The 27,917-nt window shown below is 35.2% G+C and overlaps 1 protein-coding gene across 1 annotated transcript; it reads left to right on the top strand.

The window, feature by feature from the left end:
• LOTGIDRAFT_91944 (hypothetical protein) lies at positions 1-26,975 on the top strand (the record flags this gene model as incomplete). The annotated part of the gene is made up of 8 exons (XM_009052631.1): positions 1-57; positions 13,478-13,803; positions 24,409-24,446; positions 24,649-24,738; positions 25,116-25,219; positions 25,885-26,001; positions 26,355-26,480; positions 26,868-26,975. Coding segments are annotated over 8 exons (966 nt in total), but the record flags the coding sequence as incomplete, so codon positions are not given.
• Positions 26,976-27,917: the final 942 nt, after the last annotated feature.

Genomic DNA, 27,917 nt, shown 5'->3' with positions numbered 1-27,917 from the left:
GTGAATTTCGACCATTTCCAGATCTTAAGAGCAATTGGTAAAGGAAGTTTTGGCAAGGTAAATCAGTTTTATTCCGTTTACATGTTCAGTGTTTACCATTTGTAACATTTAAAGGAAATTTGAATTTCAAATGTTAAACTGTCTGGCGCTGATTGAATAATCTCGATTTAAAACAGAATGTGATTGTTTACATGGAATAGAGCCAGAGGGAATAATTTGGTAAAGAATTCGTCCTGAAAGGCGAGAACCAGGCCGACTTTCTGATTCACCAGAGATTTTGAATGGAAATGGAATTTAAACACCCTCCATGATACCAAATTCCGATTTCGATCAACTTTCAATTTTATTGCTTTCCAATGCATGATTTTGAAGGGCAATTCCTGCCCTAGTAAGTGTCTGAGGGGTGAATGCGGGCAACAGCGACTTGTGCCAACTTCATACACCAAAGTACTTCTGATTACGAGCCTTTTGAACCTGCCACCTTTCTTTGAGACTGTGACGTCATTTAACGCTTAGGTATTAGCACAGAACCACAGACGTGAACAATGGAATGGAGTGTTGATAATCGATGCCATCAGTGTCCCTGAAACTCGATATATCACTAAAATCAATTTTAAGTCTTGTTGTATTATACAATTCGGTAACTTCAGTTATTAAAATCTGGATTTGATCTCAGTTAAGTTTTCGAAACTCCAGATTGATTTGTATTGGGGTATTTGTTAAAATGTTTGTGAGAATATGGAAAAAGATTGTAATGTATCTGGCGTTATATCAGTGAATTTGCTATTAATTTTACCCCGAGAGACATATAATGGATATGGAAACAGAAATAAAGTAATTTAAACAGAAAATTTCAAGATAAATATACGATAATCTGGAACACTAGACATAATAATACACTCCAATATAAAGTTATTATCAATCTTTTACAAATCACCTACATTTCATTCCACAGACAGTCTTAAAGGTATTGTCAAGTTTCTTAACTTTACGAGTTTCAGGGACACTGATGGCATCGATTAGCACCATTCCATTCCATTGTTCACGTCTGTGGTTCTGTGATAATACCTAAGCGTTAAATGACGTCACAATCTCAAAGAAAGGTGGCAGTTGGTGATGAGAACACATTCTCATGAAAGCACTGGCCTGGGTCACGAAATAAAGATTTATATCAAAGTTACATGTTAAGATAATTAGAAATGAATAATCTTTTGAGTACCTTTTCTCTTGGTAAAATTTCTGAAAACATAAGAATCAGCTTTCTTCCTGAAGATAAATCCTGTAATGTAAAATCTTTTAAGAAATTACTCACGCGCACCTATAAGACGTGGAATTGCAGGAACAACAGACGTTTGGCTGAAAAGTAAAATGGTGCACATCGATGCAAACAGTGCACCCGATACACAAGAATATTTTAGGAAAAATCTTTATTAGTTTAGCAGCAGTGACAAAATATTTCAATATATAGAAACTACTTGATAATAAAATACAAGAGACAAAAACTTTATTGGAGTTTTTTTGAATTAAAAGGCAAAAAACTCCTTAGGAAATGGTGATTTGTCGCTTTACCAATTTAGACAATTTCCTTTGGCTTAACGGAGGGTTGAATTTACGCGTAATGTGCACAAAAAACTGTTAAAAGCAATTTAAACAATTTCTGGCAAGGAGAATGTAACGGTTTCTTTTCTATAGACAAAGTAGTGATTTAAATGTAATTTGTGATTTTGTCGATTTTAAATAGCAAACTCAACCAGCCTTGGGACTTGTAATTTAAGCAGATTTTAACACTAATGTGGTTTTTTGTTGATGTTGGAAACGATGACCTTTAGGTTTAAATAAGTTTGTTATGCAATAGACTTAATGGAATTCAAAAAAACGTTTTCTACAAAGCCTTAATATGTCTATTCAGTGTATTAGGACGTAGTTATTTTGTTCATTTACAGCACTGTTCCGACTAACCTCTGTGGTTCTTGAAATACAAGATAACCTTGACCAGAATATGGCATCAATGTTCGTAAATATCATTGGTTTGGAAGGGCTTTATATGTTTTAGATACAAATATATAGCAGAAAACCGTTTAATATGATCACGAAATGAAGCACCAAATCCACTAGTTAATGTGGACTCTGATATTTATACCAGGTATATGCCATGCTTCTCGGGCCACTCCAGTTAGTTCCATAAGCGTAGTATTTCTCATTGTAAAATTTTCCCTCGTGTCCCAGACCTATTGTGAGATACTGCAGGGACCAGGATTTCAGACAGATTTGAAGTGGTGAAGCTTACGTATAACTTATATCGGAATTTTTTCACCGTTCTTTCATCATGTAAACCTTCGAGAACTTCAGATGTGAAAATTAGCTCTTAGCAGTTAAATGGCACTCTGGGTTCCGCCATCTCCCAACAAACTAAACGCCCTTTACCAATATGTTATATTATTGACCGTTATCATAGTACACAGTTAATGAGGAATATGGTAATTTACTATTCACCATAATGGAGGTCTAATGAAGTCAGCCTAATTAATCACTAATTACAAATAGCATTGACATTTCTCTGATATCCTGCGGAAAGGTTGACAAGTAAAACTTATCGATTCAATGATTGCCGACAAATGATAAGAAATTGTACGCCCTTCGGCAAATAAATGGACAAATGAGCTGAAGTAAAGTGTGTATTAAAAGTGCTCAAAAGGGAAATAGCGGATCAGTGCAAATGGGGCAGGCCAAATAGTTTTGAAAGTAGAAGAAGCATGGAAGACATGATGTTTACTATATCCCCCAGCACGACGATAACACGTGCATGGTGTTTATTATAACTATACACCCCTCTACCCCAAAAGGTGTTATATCGGTAAGCATACCACATCGTTTTCAGAGAGCATTGAACCGCAAAGGTCATTTTATATATTATGTCTTTACCACCCACAACCCTCAAGGTGAATGTACTGGACTTACTTTACCAGTCATTAGCTGACTTTCATCTGGAATTAGTGAATCTTGTTTAATTCTACTTAAGTGTCCTTATATATTACTTCAGTTCTAAATAGTATGATTAAGGGATTATACGTTTAGATGAGGGATTATATACTAGAATATGGATGGTTTGTTGGTTTGTAGATGACAAATTAACGTCCGTTTCTAACAGAAGTTGATATCGCAGACTAGGTAGTTGTTAGTAGATACCAACTTAACTTCCGCTTCCGGAAGATGCTGCTTTCACAGACTATGTAGCTCTTGATAAAGACAAGTAAACGTCCGTTTCTAACAAAAGCTGATATCGCAGACTAGGTAGTTGTTAATAGATACCAAGTTAACTTCCGTTTTCGGAAGATGTTGCTATCACAGACAATGTATCTCTAGGTAAAGACAAGTTTACATCCACTCCCAACAGATGGTAAGTTGACGCCAGCTTACAGCAGAAGCTGATATCGCAGACTAGGTAGATATAGGCATGAGGTTTAGTAAGGTTTCAATGTCAGAGAGTCAGTTGACATTAAAAATTGCTGTATAAAGATCTAACAGGGCCTTTTTAGACAAAAGACTAAATGTCAGATATCGAACTTACGAAAAGTATTGCGGGCAACTAACTTTTATTGGCTTTAAAAGCGGATATGTTGAGGATTTTTAACTCTGCAAAGACAATGAACACACTGTTTTGCTTGCATTTTAAAATGCATCTGTAATTGTCGCCAATTTAGCCCAAAATGCGAGATATGGGGAGATCCAAAACGTTCAAATATTGTAACCTACGTTTTCACAAGGTCTAAATGGAAATAAAAATGTTAAAGTATCTGAATTCTTTTGAATTTCAACCCTTTATAACACAAGAGTTTTGTTTACTGCTTCTCGATGTAAATACACAGCCAGTATTCTGCCTCTATTAGGAAACTCGTTGTCTAATAAACAACAGTCGAGCATGTCAACATCTCTTTCTTCAAACATCATCCATCATTTAAAAACTTCTATCTTAGACACATACAACATTTGATTGGCATAAAGCTTCGTTATATTCTAATTAAAATATAGAATTTCATGCAATTTGTAAAAAATACCAGACATTACGTGCAATAACAAAAGCTGTTTATGGAGCTACTTTTCTGTGTTTCGTGACTGGAGAGTTCAACTTCCTCCATGATCAGTTGATATCTTATATCAGTTCAAAATGTCATCTTCTGTCTTGCTCTGGTTTCTTTTGTAACGATCACATCTTTGAAACATGACACAATAATAGCTACCTTGCGTTCAGACTGTATTATCTACGTCTGTGTCGCCTTGCTTTGAATCGAACTTAGGGTTGCTTACCTAGAGATCCAGGGTTTAATCTTGACATAGGTCGAGATAAACCTTTGAATTTTGGAACCCGGTATCCCTCTGTTACTGTCAGTTTGGAGGGGTTGAGATGGAGAAAGTTTCTAGTTGCAATGCCAGCTGCAGGACTTTATATTGGGGATGGGAATGGGGGGTGGGGGGCACCTCCAAATTTTTTTTGAATGAATTTAAAAGCGGCCCCGGAAATCATTTGAAAATAAAGTGCATTAAATGCAATTTGAAAGAGTGCTCTTTTTTCCACAATATAGGGGCTTTTGGAGGTGGGGATGTTACAAACTTACAGAAATAATCATACACTTGTTCGGCTTAGAAATCTTTTTGTACCAAAATTCAATTCATTAAAAACATAAGCTTGCAGTATTATTAGCATCACAATAGGGTCGGTAGACGAGCTGAATCAAAACATCCAAAGCCTTCATACGATTAGAATTTCCAGTCTACACAAGCTGATATCTCTAATCTCCAAATAGAAAGAACGAAAACCATATTTCAATAAGTAGATTTCATTGTCAGGGGACTCTTCGTTTCAGACTAGCTTGTTCCATTTTCAATATTCTTTGTGATAAGTAAGGACAAACCAGTCTCTTATCTATCATAATTATTCACTTAGAAGCACGAAGAGTTATTCATGACATGTCTGTTTTTATTTGAAAGATTACCAAAGGACCAAATAGAAACCTGGTCTCAATGGTTGTACAACGATAATACGCTTGATCTGATGTAGCTGCCTCTGTTGCTTAGTCAGGGAGTTCTAGTATGAGATTGCCTTGCACATATCTTGTACATCGGAGTAACTACTTCAGAACATCGTTAGGGGACGTTATAAGTTCTTAAAATTTACAATTTTAATTCCCAGAGCTCAATTCATGAATAATTCCAGATATCGCAACTTAATTGCTGAATACTGAAAATCACAACCAAGGCCCATCACAATAACCTTTATTTCCGAAGGATCATCACCCCAAACTTACCACACACAACAGGAGCTATCTGCAATATCTCTTCTTTAATGCTTAAGCTGCAGTATTTTTTTTTAGATAATTCGTGCGTGAATAAAAGAGAATTGTCGTTCTGAACTCTGTCAACTCCTAAATGAGTACCGTTATCCTGCCATTAAAAAGCTTTGATCTGATAAAATCTTGTACTTATATTCACGTTAATAATTAATAAAGTGCCACTAGGTAAATGTGAATTTCTTTCTACTAATTGATTGAAAGGGCAATGCGGTCCAATATAGGTAAGTCTACCTTGAAGCGTCTTTTAGTGCAGTTGTGGTAGTATCACATAATCGTGCAAAACGGAATTAACGGATTTAAATTTACGTCATTATGCTCTTCATCTTAATTTCGTGACGAATAAGTTATCAATTTTTGCTTGGCACGATGACTGTTATCTGGTCAGAGTGCATCACCTGAAAGAGACTTTGGTATTAAAATGCAGACAAATGGCGGTCTGAGTTCCAAATATATTTTGCCCTTGTTTCCTATTTACGGATTATGTTTAATCGGTCACTATTGCTGATAGAAAAGCGTAGTGCGTAGACCTATAGTTCCACAGCACAAATAACAATATGCTACCTTGCTAACAGAGTTCATAAATTGTAATCAGTGGCTCAACTCGATGGGTTGGTACCCGTGGACTTAACTGGGTTGGGCCCCTCCACCGAGAAATATCTTTTTTTGTGCACATGCATTTTTTGATGCGGTGGGGAGCCGTGGACTTGGTTCAACCAGTCCCTATGGTAGTTGAGTCACTGACTGAAATAAGCCTGTCCACATAGTGGACGTAAAACTCCATTCATTTCATTTCATTTGAAATATAGCCTAAGATGTTTGAATTGCCTGTCTAAAGGTGCCGTTGATAATGACCAAATAACGATTTTAATTTCAACAGATAACTTATGTTAGAAAATGTCTTTTTTTTTGTTGGTTTAATCTTTCCAAATGTTTGTGAAGTGAATGATTTTAAGCTTTATGTTATGTTGATTGAAGATTTATCCTTTAAGATAACCCAGCTATAGTTTTTACGATTCCACAATATCATAATGCTTCCAGTTCTGAATGGTTACCATTGATTAGCCACTATTAATACATGATTCGAAGTTATCAAGACTTTTGTTGACCCAGATAAGTCGCTGCAATTCACAAAATCAATTCTTAATAATATTTCTGTGTTTTATCATTATTTTACCATACAGTGTCGAGCTAATCCCAGGATAGTTGGCACTCAACGCCACGTTTGTCGTCTTCAATTTTCTTCTTTTGCATCCTTAAGTTAACCTTAAGTTAACTCTTAATACCTGATTCCCAACCTGGGTTGTTTCCACCTCCTGGACACCCTCTGGGGGTGTGGACTAGGGTGTCAGGGGATTGGCCAACAGGTGTAAGAGAAGAATTTATTTTGAATTGAGAGAGCACCTCAAATCATCACATGCTGGAAGTGCGGATGAAACAAATTTTTTGGGGTGTGAATGGTCCAGATGATTGCCCCCGGGATGTGAAGGCTGAAAAAGGTTGGGAACCATTGATATAGATCGACTTGTACTGCATTCATTTACTTAGCGCATTACCACTAGATCAATTTGTGAATCTATTAGCGTAATTACAAGATGCACAACTACAAAAAAACATCTCAATGTATTTAATACGTTCGATTACTATTGGTAAGCAATATTTCCCACAAGGACATATATCTTGATTGCAAAATCAAACAGAAACCTGCAAACTGGTCTATCAACCACCAACCATAAACAATACCATAACCTTTGATGAAACTAGCTTGTCAACTTTGCTTTCCTTTCGAAGAGGCCGTATAGTTTAAGCTTTTGTTTTATTTTGTTATGTACGCGTCCAAATCTAAATACATACTTCTAGTTGCTGAACTATTTGATTCATTGGTGTTTCTAATGAATTCTGAATCTTATCATTCTGTTCTTATTGCATTTAATTAAGAGTTTTAACGAATCATGTCCATGTATATACAGTCTTTTCGACCTTTCTTGATCAGTCACTCATTGGAATTCTGCTGGTTATTCTCTTCCAATTTAGCAAAATGAACATGTGAGACAATCTGATATTTTTCCAAGTCATTAGAACACCTCTACTTTCTATTCATACAAGTATTAGCATTTTCATTTTCATAAATGAAAATAAGGGAACCCATCTTTAAAGTTCATTCTTTTTATTTTCTAGTTCCTGCAAGATTTTTTTTCTATTTCTCAAGACCTTTCCCACAATGATAGTAACTGTTTTACAACCACTGTTTACCCAGCGTTTCTATTCCATTAAATCATTTTCTACTTGATCTACAAGTCAAGACCCGATCTGAAGTGATTTGAAGTATCTTCTCTTTATAAACATCAAACTTTGAAGATTTCTTCTTCCTCGATGGAAAATCAATGCTTAACTTCTTCAATAAATTCCATTGAGCTAAGGCATTACATTTGTTACAATCAGTTAAATTTGTTTTATGTGCTAAACTTTACTGTGAACATATTGCAACTTTTGCAGAAAAATCATTGAATATAAGCTTTGCTAATCACAAAATCAGAGAACTAGGCTTAATAAGGGTTAATGATATGATGATATTAGTTATAACTAAACGAAAAATCTGAAACAGTCTGCTCGGCAGTGGCGGAGCCAAAGGGGCGGGGCGAAAGCAAGTTTTTTGGGCAAAGTAAGTTAGAAATTCAGGCAATCTCAGATATTTCGTGTTTGATGGCGCCCACTATCGCGAATTCCTTTTGTGACAAAGTATATATTTTATTTAGATCGGATATACGGATTCACCCAGGTGTTATCTCTACCTTTCATTCGTGCAATCATTCTGTTTGAATTATTGTTTTAATTTTTAATATAAAATCAATTGTCTTCTGAAAGAAACCTCTGTTGGTAGCCTCTATCATACAGCCTGTCTACGTACAGCTAGGTAGAAGACTGGGTATCAGAGACTGCTCTGGTCTGATCAGATATGAACTAAAATTATATGATTTAACCTCACGCCTCTCCCATAACACTGACAATCTCGGTGTTTCATTGGATAATCATGGGTATTGAACACTCGCCACAGTCTGAGTTTCTGATCACTGAATCCTTCGTTGGTGATTCAGAAATAAATCAAAAAGTGATTTTGTTAAAAATAACTTTTACAACACCAAATAACGAATTTAAGATTAAAATCAACGTCGTGTATTATCAGGAACAAAACAATCCTTGGAGAAAAGATCATATAAGAAAATTTAGAACCACCAATTCGTCCCTCCATCGTGATCCATTGGTCGGGACACAACCGGGTCGAAAGGCGGGGACGATTAGAAGCGATTCAAGATGACAATCGGGCCGATCATAGAAATGTTTCAACGGAGTCCAAGTGGGGCCGATTAAAAAAAACTTTTATTCTTGGTGAAATAGGGGTATGACTTAGGGCTTTGAAGACCAGCAAGTTTTAATTTCATTTCTGCCAGAGTGATAATTTGCTGATGATATGCCACCCCCACAAGATACTTAACAAAATCTTTAACATATTGCTCATCTATCAAACACCAAGAAACCAAATCAAGTGAAATAAATTAACAAATTAGAGAAGAAGAGGCAATATCCTGGATATTCGAATAATTCAGTGACAATGAAGGTGTTTTGATAAATAACAGGGAATATTCAGTGGATTTACTCCCACAAATTTCCCGTGTATTCATTAAAATCTTGACAGGCAGAAAGTAGGTTTATTGAAAAGTTAATCAGGCGGCGAGGGTTTGATAGATCTCGTCGTAGATAAGGCATGTTATTTTCTAACGAGTCATTGCTGCAAGAGCTAATTCTATCTTCAAGTTTAAGAGATCTTGAGATATTAAAGGAGCAGCTTCAGATGGAAAAAGTAACAATATATTACCCAAGTACTAAGGATCAAAACTGTAAAATGAACCTCAGAATCCAAAACAGCAGTTTGGCAATACATTGTTAACAGCCAATAAATGTTTCATATGAAGAAGTATATCAATCATAAATGAGGAAGTATGCCATAATGAAAAGTAGGTTCAGGTGTCTTGGAGAGTAAACATCCCCTATTGTGTGTCACACTCACCACTGTTGTTCAATTTTACACAAAAATTCACACAATTTTGCTACAAATAATACTTCACTTAGAGAGGTTTTCGTCGATAGTTGATCCGATATTCGATCTCTCCAGGATCACCACTTTAAGATGCCTGATTGACACATATCTACACTCTACACTGTGTTTAATTACATAAGCTTAATTTGTTTGAAATTAGGAAACCTTTCAGATCAAATCTAATTGGGGCTTCTCCTTTAAATTGACTTATTGGAAGGCTGAACATGCCCGAGGGCAGGTTTATCTTTTACAGAATCCTTTGAAGATTAATAAGAAGAGGTGACTGCAAGTGGCTCTTATTGTGCAACTTCGTACGTGGAGAGTTTTTATGCACGTCAGTTCCACAGAAACCCTATCAAGAAATCACACTTGCCAATGTTTGAAGTAGCCTACTAGTTTTATACAGGTTTCCTTGTAGAACTTTGAAGGCTGAACAGTTTGATCAAGGCCATACGACTAGAGCTTGTTGTTGACTGGTGTTTATATTGATATAGAAGGACTTCGAGGGCACCTGTTCGTCTCTTTCTTGCCTTATGCATTTAAATTACCATTGTCAAACCTTAACGTTTCTGGCCACTGTCAACAATTTACATAATTATGTTGACTATATCCTCACGGTACTGCCGACTCTTTCATGTTGGTCGTCTGTCCATTGGATGTCGGACATGTCTAATTTTCGTCCGCTCTCTGACGAAACGTTCTTAATTACATGGTAAAAAAACCCTCAAAGCATCTCCTTCCTCGTGCAGCATTGACTTGTGCATCCAGTATGGATAGACCGAAACATGGTTTTCGTTATCAGGTTGGACAACAGATGGCGAAATATCAATTCAATCTCTTATATAAACAAATTAAAGCTCTGTCTTCTACAATAGCATTACAACGACATTACGTTTAAGTTCAAATCCAAAATAAAACCAAATCTAAATTCCGCTAGCAATTGAATATGTTGGAACAAATTGACTTAGCAGAGTGTAAATTGTGGTGTCTGGAACCAGAACCAGACATCCTTCAGGGAATCAGTCAAACATGGTGAAGAATCTTTATTAATTCTCATCAATTCCCATCAAATTAGGCCATAATTTTACCACCTCTTTCCATCAAGACTTGCTAATACTTCCATTTGATACTTCAGTATGTAGGCACAATGACATTGTAATACGATTCCAGTGGGGAGTGACTTGAACTTAGATCACAATAATAATCACGTCTCTTCCATTCGCCGAACCTATATACTGGTCTTTCTGATTAAATTTCATATTGAATTGGTCACATTATGTCTTGTGAATCTTTTGCACAATCAAGTACGGTATACCATTTGAGGTTGTCCTGCTTTCCAGGTAGCCTCATGATGCTCAATATGACATTATTGATTATTTCTCAAACCATAGTGATCACCATTTGCATATGGTTGAAAAAAGTGGTGATAAGTTTCGAATGCAACTCTCTTGCAACTTAGTTGTGAGTTGCCTTCGGAACTCATGGTCGCTTTCATTTTTCGCAACCATACGCAGCTGGAAATCGCTAGGGTGTGAGGGCACCTGAAGGTCTTGTTTTTGTGTTGAGCAACGAGTTTCTGAAGTAATACATCAGTGGCATTATAATTAAATCAGTTCGGTAATAGGTGCTGTAGAAGACATTAGTCTATAAATCATTTGGTTGAAAAACCTACTTACCTTATTGTACCAGTCAGTCAGTTCACAATAAATCACTGAAATATATACAGCTTACAGCAGCAATACAAAGATATATCAGCGATGGATAGGTTTTTAAATTAATTTAGGTTATGTAGAAGGCAGTAATTCTGGCGAGCGTCTGGGGTCCCTTTAAGCTGAGAATTACATATAAAATCAGTAATAATTCAATAAAAAAGAATTTTAATTATAATGTCGGTCATCCCTCGTGAAATGATAATGATGGGGATTTGTTGCGATAAATCTCTTCCATTTACAACCTCTTTTGACTCAGAATATCAGTTGTTATGTAAGAAATTTTCGATAAGGGATAGTTCACATCCGGCAAGGCGAATTATTTCATGTTTCTACTCTTCTGAATGCTTTGTAAAAAGGTGAGGCGGTCTAATGAGCAAATACCAATACATGGAGCTGTAAATATAATAGAATTCCATGAAATTTCTTTTATATTCGTTCCGTTCATCGGCTTACAATCTTTTCTTTCAGGGAGATCCAATAACCATATTGATCTATTGACAAACACGGTCGCGTGAGAAGAGGGTTTGGGCCAGATGAGCTCTTTCATTGAGAAACCATGTACTATTAGGAGCGGATGAAGTGTGTAACCACATAGAATAAGTTTATAATTACACCGCGATAATCGAATGAAACAAATCTCATCATTTTCATTCGATCAACCGCCGTCTTTCTATAGAACCCTACTAATGAACCCATAGTCCATTCATATGTTGAACAAAGCACAGAGTCATTGAGACGTTGATTTTCAAAGCAAAATGCTCCTCACACTTCATGTTTATATTGCATATATATCATCAACATCCCCTTGGACATATTCTCCTGAATGAGTCAAATCTCGATCCTTTTATTCAAGCCGTCACTGTCGTTCTATTCAATTTGCCAATCATTGCGCATTATGATCTGAAGAAATATAGTTTACAAGGATAGCAACTTCGGTTCCCGAGGATCCTGTCTAGCACCTGGCCACGTATTCTCGAAACGATCTTAGCGCTAGGATGTCCTAGAATCAATGTTAGAAGATGAGAATCTAGGACATCCTAACCCTAAGATCATGTCTAGAATACGGGCCTAGTCCTTAGCCAAACCTCTTGGAATTGATCTTTCCCGGATTAGCCCCATTAGAAAGGCAAACAATGGCGACACCACTAACCAAAACATCATTCCAGATGGGCAACGAAATTAGGTTTTTTGTTTTGCTACGTTTTGTTAACTCTGTATCATAAATCGTGTGAGAATATGAATAGAACCTAGCCCGATAGATCTGACCTTATCGGTTCCTCAGACGTGATATACGGATGGGATATCGGCGCGATATATCCCATACGTATATCATATCCAAGGAACGGGTGGGACCAGATTTGGCAGGCTCAATAGCACTATGCAATATGCATGCATTTTAATGGCAATTCTGAACATCAGAACTACAGTACTGAGGGAATCAGATAATCAAAGACGTGGCCCTGACTCCGATGAGGCATCAAACACGGGTGATTTGTCTTTCAATTTCTTTACGTTAAAAAAAAGTAACAGTAAAATCTTAATGAACAAATACTTCATTACCAACTGTTGAACACTATCGATTATAAAAAGAAGGATTGTGGCTTGAAGCGGAATATTTCTGTATAAATGACAATAATAATATGTTACAGATACAGTAATAGGTGGGTTATATAACAGTAAACATTCATTATTTTGGTAAATGACCAGTCACAATCTTAACTGAATCATTCTCATTTTGTCATAAAAACAATCTTTGAATACCGATTTGCAATGGAAAGGAAACATAAGCCATTGGTTAACTGGATAAAGGACATAGTCGTCTGAATATTTGCTTTACATGACATGGTAACATAAGTGAGGGGGTGGGGGGCCGGGTTGTGCAGGGGGCATTGGATTTCATTATGAAAGTGGTAGTTGAGTAAAATTCCTATATAGTCAACGATGAACGAAATCGCTTTTAAATTATCCAAAACATATTTCAACCAATCAAGCTACGCACACCTATTCTTAAAACTGTGGTTCCCGAATGCACTTCCGGTTTCAATCAGGGCATACACAATATACTCTCGCATTATAAGCTGACTGGATAAGATTTGCCGTATTGCAGTTTCATTACCAATTACTTTATTGTCAACGTTCACAGTGTGAAATGGCCGCAAAAATTATGTACTTACATATGTAATACTGCCCTCTTAAAATCACTTTCATAATACAGATAAATTCTAAAGCTTGTAACGGCAATAAATTTAGTCTTTTTAAATCTGGATTGAAGATTGATTGCCATAAATACCTTACACCATAAGTTTGTTATTTTGCTATTTCAGGTATGTATTGTACAGAAGAAGGATACAAAGAAAATGTTTGCTATGAAGTATATGAATAAACAAATGTGTGTGAAAAAAGACGCCGTTACAAACGTGATGAGAGAAGTAGATATCTTAAAAACGTTGGATCACCCTTTCTTAGTTAATTTATGGTTCACTTTCCAAGATGAAGAAGATATGTTTGTAGTAGTAGATCTGTTGTTGGGGGGAGATTTAAGATATCATATGCAGCAAGATGTGGTATATTCTGAAGATCAAGTTAAATTGTATATTTGTGAGATTGGACTTGCCTTGGATTATTTACAAAGAAATCATATTTTACACAGGTTTGTATCTTTTTACATTTTTGATACAGCGAGCAGATACCTTATATCTGAGATCATGGTTACTCTTTTCGAAACACCTGATCGTACTTCTCTTTAGCGGAGTCCACTACTATACAACTTTTACTCTCGATTTTGCCATACTTTGGACGAGATTTTTGATTTACGGAATTGTCCTGCTTGAACGGATTTTTATTTTTATTAGTTGATGTGCGGTGTTTGGTTGTGCACGCCGGTTTGGTGGTTTAGAGAACTATTTCACCGATACAAAGCCACCAATTAGCTTAAGCCTTCATTTTATCAAAGAAATCGTGATTTCTGGTTACATTAAAATAGAAATTAAAAATGCCGTGTAGTAAGCTCCGCGTGCCTTTAGTCTTTGTCCCGAAGCATGATAAAAATGGACAGAGTTCGTGCCCGATAAATTTAGTAACACGCAAACTATTTTTAAAACCTGCCAAATTACAATCGAAAGTTAAAGTTTTGATCTGATTAATATACTGCGGTTATAATAGTTATCATTCAGTTGGATCATTCAGGATGTTATATAATGACAAACGTTCCTACCGTGTTTTTTAAAGAATTATGGCATTGATTTCAGTGTTTGTGGATATTGATATTAGATTAATGATATTCTTTTGGAAAAAATGATAATATCCGCTGTATTGTTATTTTGTGAAAATGAATTACAAAACAAAAGAAAAACAACCGATATATTCAAATATAATTCATTTTTTTTTTGTTAATCGATATCGGCTAGTCAAACCGTTATTAAGTTGAATATTAAATTAACTAAATTATTTCTTTTTATTATGCAGTTTTTTTTTCAATATACTTTTTTTTTTTTTTTTATAAATGCACAGTTTTTATCGGATTTCTTTAGTATGATCTTTTCCTCAAAGTGAAACTTCGAAAGAATCCGTGTGACGTCTATCTTCGGTTTCTATTAAAATTAAACATAATCCTCTTATGGATTACATTTTAGAAACAAAAAGCAATATTTGTTTGATCTAAAAGTGTTATCTAAATATAAAATGATAGATAATGTCAAACGAACAACTCATGGGAAATGGAAGTTTGTCTGAGGGCTGAATTTTTTTTTTTTTTGGTTTTTAAAATGAAATAGAAATTGTTATCTTGGTATAAACAAGTATATGAGAACATGATTCGGTAAATAAATTGATTACAAAAGAAACTCTGGAGAGTTAAGGTCTACCATGAAAATCTAATGGGATTAAGATTGAGACGGCTGGTGAAGAATGCTATACATATGAATCGGTCAGCATATGTTATAGCTTGAATTAACTTTTATTGTTTTGTTGAAAGTCTATGTTGGTTTGTGACAAGGGACATATTTCGAATTCTTGATAACACGTTCTTATATTCCCTTGGCAATTTATTCCAATTCAGAGTTTTTGAATACATATTATTGAATTCACTTTGAAGGAATTTATTCTATTTACGAGTCATTGAAAATACATTTATAAACTCCCTTTGGGTAAAAAAAAAAATTATCATTTTCGGACTCTTTCAAAACTCTTTTGAACAGTCTCTGGGGAAAGTGTTGGTTTTGAATTTCCTTTTGAAACACACATGTAGATAAACATATGAACAGATTATGTTGTTTTCGAGTTCTTGCAAACAGATTGCTAAACTCTCTGTGGAGAAAATTCATCTCATTTGTTGACATCCTGTCAATACTTACTCGGAAATAAAAACTCCATTTCGGTTATTCGCAAAATCTTTTTTTGAATTCTCTTTGGGGAAAGTATATTTTCTGATTCTGAAAAACATGAGTAATTACACCTTCCACATTACAATTATTTCAATTTCAGGTTTTTAAAAGCTAGGGTTCCCACTATGTAGGATATATTATGCCCTTTGTTGTTTTTTGAAAGAATAGCCTTGTTCGATTGTTTTATGATTTCCATTGCTCTGTAATGATTGCTTCGATGAAGAAATATTTCTATGATGAATTAACTTGGTGAAATGGTAAATCTCTAAAGTATAAAAATTGTAATGTGGAACAAATAAGATAAGAGAAATACTTACATGGTGTGATTCGACATTATCTATTCAGTGGGTATGATTGTGGTTCACGGCAACTTGAATATTTGTATTATTCATTTATAGCCATACGATCTCGGGGGAATTATTCAATAGTCAATTATCTTTGGTTGTCTGCGTTTATGAGATAAAAGCTCTCAAAAGATTTTAAATTTTAATAATTTCAATACAACCGCATTTCTTATTTTGGTATGTCATTAGCGATTTTAATTTTGTCACTACATGAAAGCCATATAAAGACTCTGTTGATTGTAACCAAGGGCTCTTTTGAAAAATATTTCATAAATGGGGTGTCTCTAACTTATCGATACTGTTTATCTGTTTTTTTCTACTGTGCTGACGAGAAAATTACTTCAAAAATTTCACTTAAAATTTCACATAAATTACGATTCCTATTCACCAAATGTCTGTCACACGACGCCAGATACTTGATAATCCTTACTAGCCTCTGCATTTTTGATAATTATCAGATGGTATATAGGCATATAAGAGTAAATATATCTATCAGAAGATGATTTAAACAATATTTATTCAAGATTTAAAAACTATAAATACGTGATATAGGCATTCTATGGTATCGGAAACAAGTAACAACAGATTGGAACTATCAGTAAGTTTCGGACTTGTAATGTAACATCTAATTTTGCGTTCGTTTTTCTGTTCGTTGGAAACTATTTTCGCTTCGATAGTAAATGAAACTGATAAAATGTTATCAGCTAATTACTTCGCTGTACAAATAATTTTAGGAATAGCAAGTATCTGATCCCGATGGAATTGTTGTTGTTTTTATGAAGAGATGGTTGATATGTTGTATGTTAATGGATTGACTGGTAAGAACATAAGGGAATATCCCTAGGGCTTGATCTCTAATAGAACATTACTAATTATCTATTAACCTTTATCTTTTATAACATTTTAAAAATCAAAGATAGTTTATAATTTAGTTGGTGTTTTTTTCTAAATTGATTAAATTTTTTTTTATCTTATTCTTCACTGATGGGTTTTTGTATTTTCCTTTTATTTAACATATATATAGGTGTTTTATTATAAGTAAAAGTCTTCTACAGGTAAATAGGAAGAAACGTTTTAAAAAATTGTTCGGCTATACCATCTGATATGATGAACTGACTAGCATGCGCCGATCTTGTTGACATTCAGAATTCGGAATTTACCTCTTAAAATGAACAATCAGTAATATTTCATTGGTCATGAGGAGTAGGAGACTGGACTGTTTTAATGTCGCTGGCACACATACCCAGTTAAAGAAGAGGGGCTGGGTATACTTTGAAGAGATTCCACGTACTTCAATTCCACCAATAATTATCTACTCAACAGATTATTTGAAATGAACGGGATATGAAAAGATGTGTTTGCTCAAGGCTACAGTCATCGAACGCGCCAATTCACCGACTTATACTCAGTGTAATGGTTTTTTAATGAAAGGCCTTGATTGGGGATTTGTCGATAAATAGTCTAGGAAACTGATTAATTTTTCTCAATAGGGGAACTGGTGGTTGTGACCAATCGTACAACTCTTTCATTATTGGGTAAACACAAGCTGGTATTGGGGTGACCTGAAACCCGAAGTTGACATACTGATCTTTGGAGTTTATTACACGGGAACAAATACTCGAATCGAATAAGAAAAAACATGCTGCCCTTTTAAATTCTGAAATAAATATATTGAAACTTTGATCTTTTCGAAATTCGAAATCGTACATCTCAGAGATCATCCTTCGGTTACCAATTTGATAACACAAGAGCCAATGTTAAGGGTATACATTATTTGGTTAACACAACATGGAATTAGGGTCATCTGAAAACTCAAAAGATGACATTTTGAATCTCTGACTGCTTTTTCTAGGAATTACCTTTGGAGTTTGGTCTACAGCCAGTGTGAGAGGATCTCAAACACGAATGACATACTGACTCTTTATACACAACCCTAGACTTCCTCAATAAGATTGAGATTCTGATTGAATATCTATACCAGATCTTTTAAACGGCTGATGCAGGTAAGAAGGGCTGGCATAGAAAAGGCGTCTAGTCGCTCGGATGGGACAATAAACGTAGGCCCCGTGTGCTGCAGGCTGTCCACGTTAAAGATCCATCGACAGTTGGAAATAGAAAAAGTGCAGAAAAGTAGGACGTAAAATTCCATTCATTTCGTTTCAGTTGAATTCAATGCAATGCTCTGGAGAAAGTGAATCATAGTTAGCTGTATATGACAGTATCCCCAAGGGGCTGTGTTAAGACATGAGTGTTTTTAAGTTAACTGTATTGGGATTCCAATACCATTCCAATTCCAATTCCAATACATATGTTAATGACACGTTGCTCTGGCCTACATTATGAATTATATGGGGATCTGGTTTCAATTACCAAAAATCATTTGCAGCAGTCTGTTGAGTCACAGATCTGAAATCCCTATGGAGATGATCGTAGGTTATAGAATATAAGACAGTGAATAAAAGAAATCAAACGAATATTTCACATTCGCTTGAAAACAGCAATGTTTTCTAGATATACGCGCCATTAATACAAATTCGTCCAATAGTCAAAGAAAACACTTTCTTTTTCACAACGCATAACTCTGCTGGTTGCAAATTGATACTTTTTATTGCCATTTCTGAGCATTTACCCTTCAAGTACTGAGATAAATAACATTAGAACTTCGGATGTGACATAAATCTTGGTTTTTACATCCGGTCTGGACTATTCCAGGAAGTAGGATGTAGTAAAGGTTATAAATGTCAATCTATATGTCTATTATGGTTACTGGTGTGGAAATGATGTCAATTATATCCAATCTGTGATCATCTTGATTTTTTTTTTCATATCAATCGAAATGATACAGTAACACAGTTTTGTTTTGAATGTCACTGAATGCGGTGAGGTTAGGATTTGTACACGATGTACATGAAATAAGTTTAGACTCTCTATGGATATAGTGCAACGTATTTCAGACGCTGGATTGACGAGGTTACACGGATGCTTGAGGTTACGCTGGATGGATGAGGTTACACGGATGAACGATGTTAAACGGATGTATGAGGTTACACGGATGGACGAGGTTACACGGATGCTTGAGGTTGCATTGGATGGATGAGGTTACACGGATGAACAAGGTTACACGGATACTTGAGGTTACACTGGATGGATGAGGTTACATGGCTGAACGAGGTTACACGGATGCTTGAGGTTACACTGGATGGATGAGGTTACACTGATGAACGAGGTTACACGGATGCTTGAAGTTACATTGGATGGATGAGGTTACACGGATGTATGAGGTTACACTGGATGGATGAGGTTACACGGATGAACGAGGTTACACGGATGCTTGAAGTTACATTGGATGGATGAGGTTACACGGATGTATGAGGTTACTCTGGATGGATGAGGTTACATTTTGTTGTGTATTAGTGTCCTATCTGCGATAAAGATGTACGATCTGACAAAAGAAAAAAGGCTTTTAAGGGGGTCGTAAAGAGATTTTCTAAACGTTTTATGCATCAGTCAGAATTTTGTGGGTCTTACAATTCCACTGAAACAATGTATTTGATGACCACACAGTCTTACAAGCCATTGAAAAATAACAGAAACCACAGACATCAGACTGGAATTTGAAATAGTGTAACTAGAAGTAATTAATGTCTCCCATACACATAAAAGGTTTAGAAAACCTCCTTTGAAAATAAGAGGTTAATGATGTGTCTTCAGAAACAAATTTATGTATAGTAGTATAATAGAATTAAATGAATTCTATACATGATCTTTTCTAATTAAAATACATAAATAACATGTTTACAACATGAAAATAGAACATAAACCATTAAGCTTAGGAGTTTTTGTTTTATATATCGATCAGTTGTTGTCAAATTCATTATAACCAAGATATCACAAAACATTTTTCAATTATTTTTTTCGTACTGCATGTTGCGTTAATATGTTATAGACCAAGAGGTAGGCTTTTACCTTCCTTGTACAAATCCATAAACTATTCCTCAACTGTATAGTGGTACCAAGCACCTGCACCGAGCACAGAGACATTATGTCTTGTCTAAAGCGTGCCGATACTGGTGTATATAGGTGTATAGATATGTCTATATTATAATATATATATTTTAAAACGAGATTTGAATATGATTAGTTTAACAATAGGATCATGGAAAAGGAATGAGAACCGGAAACGAGTTGGCGAGATATCGACGATATCATTGAAATGACTTCCCCTGTTGCATAATTTATAGCTATCCAGCCTTGTTTGACTGGGAAATGGCATAATGAGATAATATGCCGGATAAACACCATGAGTGATTTAAATTGTCATAGAGAAATACCAAGTTGAAAACGTAGCTGAGTTTCGTGCGTTTATTTGAGGCGATTATTCGCGTATGGTTGCGAATAATAAAAATGATCATAAATACTAAAGCAACTCACAACTCAGTTGCAAGAGATTTGCGTTTGAAACGTTTGATCGCTATTCTTATTGGAAACCATACGCAACTGCTGATCGATATAGTGTGAGGGAACCTTTACTATAACGACATTATATACACTTCACGTCTCTTTATCCGCTGAGATAGCATTGCCTTATCATGAGGCCTACAGGTAGAATGTGTTTCATTTCACTCAATGGACCACGAAACATGACCAGTCACCTGGCAGCAATTTACTTAAGGCATTCCATGGTTTGCGTCTCGGATTAAAATCAGAACAAAAGAATAGATTGATCAGTAAATTTCTTACAATGTGAACTAATGGCATCGCTGTTTTTATACAATTGAAGAGAAATATAGCCTACGTTACAAATAATTCGTGGACTTTTTATTACATTAATGGCCTGACTCCGACCTAAATAATAGACAAAATGGCGGAAATGGCGGCAATTTAACAGTTACGTTCTACATCCATCAAGTTTAATTGAGGTTACGTAGGTTATAAAATTAAGGATTCTGGTAGAATTGATTTGGTCGACATAACGTAACTAGATAATTGTTTCAAGATGTAATTTTCTAGAAATCAAAGATTCTAATTATTTTATTTATGTGAATTGAAGTAACTGTAACGAAATAATATATGGTCATATTAAAGTTGGCTTGTCGTGTTTCATTATTTATGGAATCAATTATTGTTGTGAATTGTAGAGAGATATGTCTCCATTATAAAGTCAAACACCAAAACTAGTTCAAACTGCTTGATTAACAATTAGTACTCTCTTTTTAATTAACGCTTTTAAAACAAACTCAGTTTGATCAAGGAGATACATAGATATAAACAGCATACTTTAGTAATATTTTCAGGTATAATTTACGATGTTTTAGTGGAAATTTAAAGATTGCTATAATGAATGTAGAGAAGATTTATGAATCTCTAGAGCCTTATAAACTTCAGAAAAATATTGGTTATTATTCCGAACACAGTTTTCTTTTCACAGTTCTAGTTTTTAACAAATCACCAAATACTGCATGTTGTTTCTTTGACTGCTTCAAGTGAAAATGAATCCTACCTCTTTCTTGTTTATTCTGGATCGGGCTATGCTAAGTAAAAGGACTTGACTGTACGAGAAAAAGTATTCGTGTTTAAAAATTACAGGAACCCATTCTTAGATCGAAAGTACTATTGTACTTATTGTTTGAATTCATTGACCGTAATATATCTATAATTTATATCAATTAAGTACTATTTTAGTAATATTAGTATATAATTGTAAATGACTAATTTGTTAGACACAATAACTTAATAACTATAATTTTCAATTAATCGTTTGAACAAAATGAGACTATCTTGTTAGGTTCATTATAAAGGACATCTTCACAATGTCAAATCTTTATGAACAACGTCTTATACCTTGGCTGCAATAGCAGCAGGGAACTTGTAAACGCAGCGATTTGATTGGATTGTAAGCCAATCAAAGCAATCGAATTAAAGAAAATTTTGTTGCGCGTGAAAAAAGCAGCTACGATTGGCTGTATTCGCTAGCGTACAATTCAATCAAATCGCTGCATTTACAAACTCCTGTGATACAATTAATGTGGATTTTGCAGTCAAAGTATAAGATATAGTTCTTATGAGTTTGACATTGTGAAGATGTGTTAAGGATTGCCTTATATTTATGATAATCACTTATAAACCTTCGTGACAGTAGAACGGTTTTCAACAATGAATTGATTTTTCATTTAATATAAGTAAGTCATAAATAAGTGATAAATTTCTGGGTGTGGAATCTCCTTGAATCCTAGGTGAACCTACTTCTTGGTTAAGTCATCAGGTACATGTCTGTCACACCCAGTATACGACTCTTCGACCGACCTTTCTATAAAACATATATTACAAAAACATTCGAAAATGAAATGAATGGAGTTTTACGTCCTACTTTTCTGACCATGTGGGCTAATGAAGACAGACAACGCCATGCAGGGTGCCGTGAGGGAAACTTTGCCAGGACAGTGGTATTAGCCTGCTCTTTTTCGATTTTCAACTGTCGAGGGATCTTTTAACGTGCACTGCCGGTAGCACACGGGACCTCGGTTAACAAAAACATTCGAAGTACTTCAATTTATAAAGCATCAGTTACTGTTTCACTATCAATACCAAAGTCTCTCGACACAGAAAAAATGCTTCCATGGGCCACGTAATCTGGAAAAATCAAAAGGGTGAGAACTTCCAATCGAATCTATTACAAATCACTTTGTCTTTTCTATCAAGAGAAAAAAACGTTGCATTATTGTCTAGGTGGGACGGAACCGGAAGTGGACTAGCTTCCTGAACCCCTTAGCTTCCTTTCTATTATATTTAGTCAGCAATTTATATCCAAACCACCCTATATACCCTTGCCTCCTGTAAGAGGCTGTATATACTCTACTGTATTCAAAGTTATAACCGAGAAACTCAAATTGTAAAATATTTTGATGTGAGAGAACCGGGAGTAAGAGCCCTTCATTTCCAATCCTATCCAGATTTCTGTCTGTAGGCCGTCGAACTCTCCTCAAACAAAGTGGAATCTTTGGTCTTCTCTACCATGATTTTGTACATCCGCAAAACGATGTAGACACTGCTGTCTATATGAGAGAAGCTGATGAATAAGAACTTCCTGTGCAGTCCAATATTAGTAAGAAGCAATCGAACTCCCTTGATCTTGTCGAGTATGATTGATCTAGTGTTGAATTAAAGATGACAGTATTAAGGACAAGGTCCAGACATTTTTAATCTGATCTAAGCCTTTCTTTATGACACATTTTCTTTAACTCTGTCAATTTAGTCTAATTGATAGTCCGAAACACTGACATAGGAATCCAGGGGGGAAATACGTTTCAGTTATTTAATAAGTTTCTTCTACTTCGGTTGAAAACTTTTGCTCAAACAAGCTATAAATTTCAAAGCTTTTCACGTATAAAAATACCGAATACAGATCAGTTCGCCCTTGATGACATTCGTCCTTTGACATTTTTCAAGATTTACAGGTATCAATAAACATTTCTAATATTCCATACAATATTTAAAGGGACCAGCGGAGCCTGACCATATTGCAAACCTACCCAACACGACAGGCGAAAGGACCCTATGCCAAAATGCCCAGTTGAATTCGATTGATTTAACATTAAGTTAGGTTAAAGTAGGATAAATCTAAATGAATTATCCAGGATACACTTCTATTGATTACCTATTAATTCTTGTCTGGACCATTTTAGTAGATTATCTTTCACTAATTTACTCAGTTAAATGGCAACATTATTAGCTTCTGTAAATGTCGATGTGGATCATTTGAACATTAGATTTTCGCAATCCATTCAGGGCATGTTCTTAACGCGATTAATCTATTTGTGCTTGAGAGGTATAGGTCAATCTTTTGTGACTGTAATGGCGTATAGTAGCTCATCTTTAACTATCTATCAGAGCAAAATTGTAGGTTTTTCAGGATGTTAATCTTTCATGGGTCGGTGATACAAGAATTGTTATATTGCTGTAGAAGTGATCCTATTTAGATTTCTCTCAGACCATTATTGATTTTCCCAAATAGACAAAAAGAGTATAACATATACCAAAGCTATCTGAATAGATTGAGTTCGAACCTTGTGCCAAAAAACTTCTAATCAAATAAAACCCAAAATGGCTGCACTGTTCTAGTTTTAGTATAGAACTAAGGGTTAATATGTCAGTAGAGAGAGGGCGTAAATAAATACTCCAGTAATTTCCCCCAACATAAAGAATTAACTTCTTGGTAAATTGAATTTCCTCTTCTATCAATTTTCCATTTTCTTGAAAATCACGTAAGTCTGTAAGTGAAAACTCTATTCTAGGAGTAATAGTTTGTCTAAGACAAGATAATTCATTTTGACGTCGTGTTTGTTGATGAAAATTCGGGCTAAGTTTTTCGGTCTTGATACAGATTTTACTGGCTGTTCTATTTATTTCTTTTCTTGATTTTGTTGTTACACTAATATGTATTCACAGATGTCTCTTGGTTTCAGCGTTCCAATTTAAGCGAAAGAAAAAAGAGAAATGTGTCGAATTCATCTTCTTTTTTTTTCATTACAGAGATATCAAACCTGATAATATTCTACTAGACGAAGGAGGTGAGTTGTTATTTCATATAGTGGTCAGACCATTCATACTAAAAGAATTACCTTTATTGCGTAGTGACATAATATGTATGAATTATTAGTTGGTGGGGGTGTATAAGGCTCACATGAGTAAAATGGTGTTGTGTAAGGGGGGTATACAAACATCAATGTTGTGGCGAATGTGTGGTATTTTAGACAACTGTATCCATTTCAGGCCATGTACATATAACAGATTTTAATATTGCCACAGTGCTCAATCCGGGAGAATTAGCTACTTCAATGTCTGGTACCAAGCCTTATATGGGTAAGAACAATACTTATTACGACTATTGAATGTATAACAGATTAAAAATCTGTCCGATATGAAAAGCAAATATGGATATGGACAAAGTTAATATAACTTGGAAAACTGGAGGAGTTTTTTCGAAAATATTCTTTTGATCAAATTTGATTAAAATGCCGAGTCGGATATTTTCTTTTGCTTTTAGTCATCATCAGAAAAAATTAAGATCGACAATAGTAGCCTTCATGAGATGAACAGTTTCTCAGTTCCATATGATGAATGTCTGTGAAACAGATCTTAGCGTTTCATGAATATGGCCCCAGAAGCTCTGGTATAGATAAGGTGAATATGTTCATTTCACAAATATATTATAGACGTCTCAAAATTCCACTTTTCAGCGCCTGAAGTGTTTGCATGTGCGTTAAATGAGTGCCTGGGATACAGTTATCCCGTTGATTGGTGGTCGTTAGGTATAACAGCTTACGAGTTACTCAAAGGAAGGGTATGTACTATATTTTGTATTTCAATATCTGTCTAAAATAGACACTAGCAGATATGATACCTTACTGTACTTTAATTCTACTGTGATAAGTTATGTGGTGGTTGTCCAGAACACCCAATGCCACAATGCAGTTGGGTGTACATTCTTGATAGTCCAGATACCGCTAATGGTATATTCGTTACAAGACTCAAATATAAACAAGACACCACTTGGTCAGTGTTGGCTGTTTACTATCGCGATGCTCCATCATTATTTAAGAGTCAGAGACTTGATTGCCAGAAAAGCATATTTCTTCGTAACGGAATTCTCCAATTGGAAAAGTTGTGTATTTGACGTATCTTTTTTTTTGCTAATTGTTTCTAAGTGCGCTGGAAGTTATTTGACAGATTTGTTTCATCTTGCATCTGTGATTGAAATGTTGAATCTTTGTTTCTGCTCTGGGAGAGATTCTTCATAGATTATGAATGTTATTGGCATTTCTTTCTTAAATTGTTACATAAGACGAATTCCTCGTGGATTTAAACTTGGAATTTTTCTAGTCATTTTTCTGCTATTTGTATTTATACAGGAGTTATCACCGCTGGTTATGGAACAGTCGTCTTATTATGTTACGTAGTTGGGTCACATTGCAGATGTCACTTCAATTGTTATCCTTTTTCTTTCAGAGGCCATTTGACATTCACTCCTCGACATTATTACAAGAAGTTCAGATTCTTTTCAACACAACTAAACCTCATTTTTCATCTTCCCAATCAGAAAATTGCCGATATTTACTCAAACAGGTAAGATCTTTTAAGTCAAAAGTTTTGAACGAAATAGAAACTCTTGGGTAACTCCTGTTTACATTTACATATGGATAATTTTTCCTTTGGTATGAGCTTTTCAATTCAAAATAAGTGAAGATTGGATGGCCTTGTTCAGTCAGATCACAACAGGCTGTCATAACTCATTTCAGATCACAAAGGACGATGTCGGACTAATTTCCGAGCACAAAGACTCATTTCATAGCGCATGAAAGGCTGACTCATAACTTTAATTCAGTTTTTACTGCTTCTAATTAGTTTTACCCCCTTATCTTTTTTCTATGGATTTATGGTCGTTCCATTTGATGTTGTTAATTATTTATGTATTTCAGTTATTAGAATTAGATCCTGATAACAGGATTTCATCGCTTGCTCAGTTAAAACATCATCCATTTATGGAGAGTTTAGATTTTAATAAAGTCTTAAATAAAGAAGTTAAACCAGCCTTTGTGCCTTCAGTAAGTTTATTCATATCAGCTGTACTATTACTTAAGATGCAAAGATAGGAGAATTATGCACAAATAATGGACTATATCAAACTTCTTTGACTTTGATTTCAAAAACTAAAAGCACCACTGGGTCCTAATATCTTACTAATGACTTTATCTCTGTCAAAAGGCGAAGCACTTTCTGAAAATGCATGCAGATAACTCACACATGCGTACATTGAACACGCAAAGATATTGGAACAGAGGATGATTGGAGGTTTCAAGTATCCCCAGTCAATAATATGTTTTTGGCCGTTGTCGGGAAATTGTAGGGCCCAATATTTTTAACACGAACATATAATGCCAGGCAGTAATCCGGGTCATGAAGGCAATGCTCTCAATATGTTATTATTTCAGAAAGAGCATTTAAATTGTGATCCTACGTATGAACTAGAAGAAATGATCATTGAAACCAAACCCCTTCATAAAAAGAAGAAACGACTGGCGAAACAGAATTCCAGACGAGCCGGAGAGCTTCTGTCTCAGTCTTCTACGGTTAGTAATCAAATTCGTTATGCAATTGTATTTCAGTTCGCATTGATGGTGTTAAATAAAAGCAATAAGCGGGTGCTGTAGCTTAGAAAATGTTAAAGCCCATATGGTATCATGTCTGGCCACGTACAACATCGGTAGTTGAGAAATCCTTTCTCCAAAACTTCATAGCGTGTATTACAATATGTATTTTATGTTGAGTGTCTGTTAATTGTGTAATGCAGGAAATGGACGAAATCCAGAAACATCTTATGAAATTAAACGATGATTTTGTGGCTTACAATAGAGAAAGGTAGGTTGATGGACCTTTTCTTCTAAGTAAACTAAATAATTTAGTGAAAAGTCAAGTTACACGCTAGTAGTGCACACTAAATAATTATATTTCACCATCGGACGGAAAATTCAACCATGGATCGTAGTGTAGTGTTTATTGGTAGAGCAGTATATTATCACCAACGTCGACATTGGGTATTAAGGGTGAAGGTCGACACCAGGCCATTGGGATTAGGGCTGCTGACTTGGCAAATATTTCATGCCTTGCTTCATGTTTTTTTCAGGAAAGATCAAAACGAGGAACCAGAGAAAAAAGAAATTCCTCTAACTTGACCAATTTCAATAGTATTATAAACAGTTACATTGGTTACTTCAGCGTCAATGTTCTTCTAAATTCAAGGAAGTGGGGATTTTGATCTATACTTGTTGACATTTATCATGGCGCAGTTTAAGACTCTGGGTATGTTTTTCTAATGCCCGTCTCGATGACATACATTAATGAGTTCCATCTCGGCGTTTCTCTATCTGTTATGGCAATCAAAGTAGACTTCTATTGACGAACCATATAAAAACCCACCAATAGGAAATCATCATTCTCTGTGAAAATCATCATTTTGGATCTTCCGTTGCACCGGAACTTAT

This window comes from Lottia gigantea, assembly GCF_000327385.1.
Source record: "Lottia gigantea unplaced genomic scaffold LOTGIsca_19, whole genome shotgun sequence".
Taxonomy (NCBI): domain Eukaryota; kingdom Metazoa; phylum Mollusca; class Gastropoda; family Lottiidae; genus Lottia; species Lottia gigantea.
Note: the sequence above shows the minus strand (reverse complement) of the source record. Positions and strands in the feature narration are given on the sequence as shown.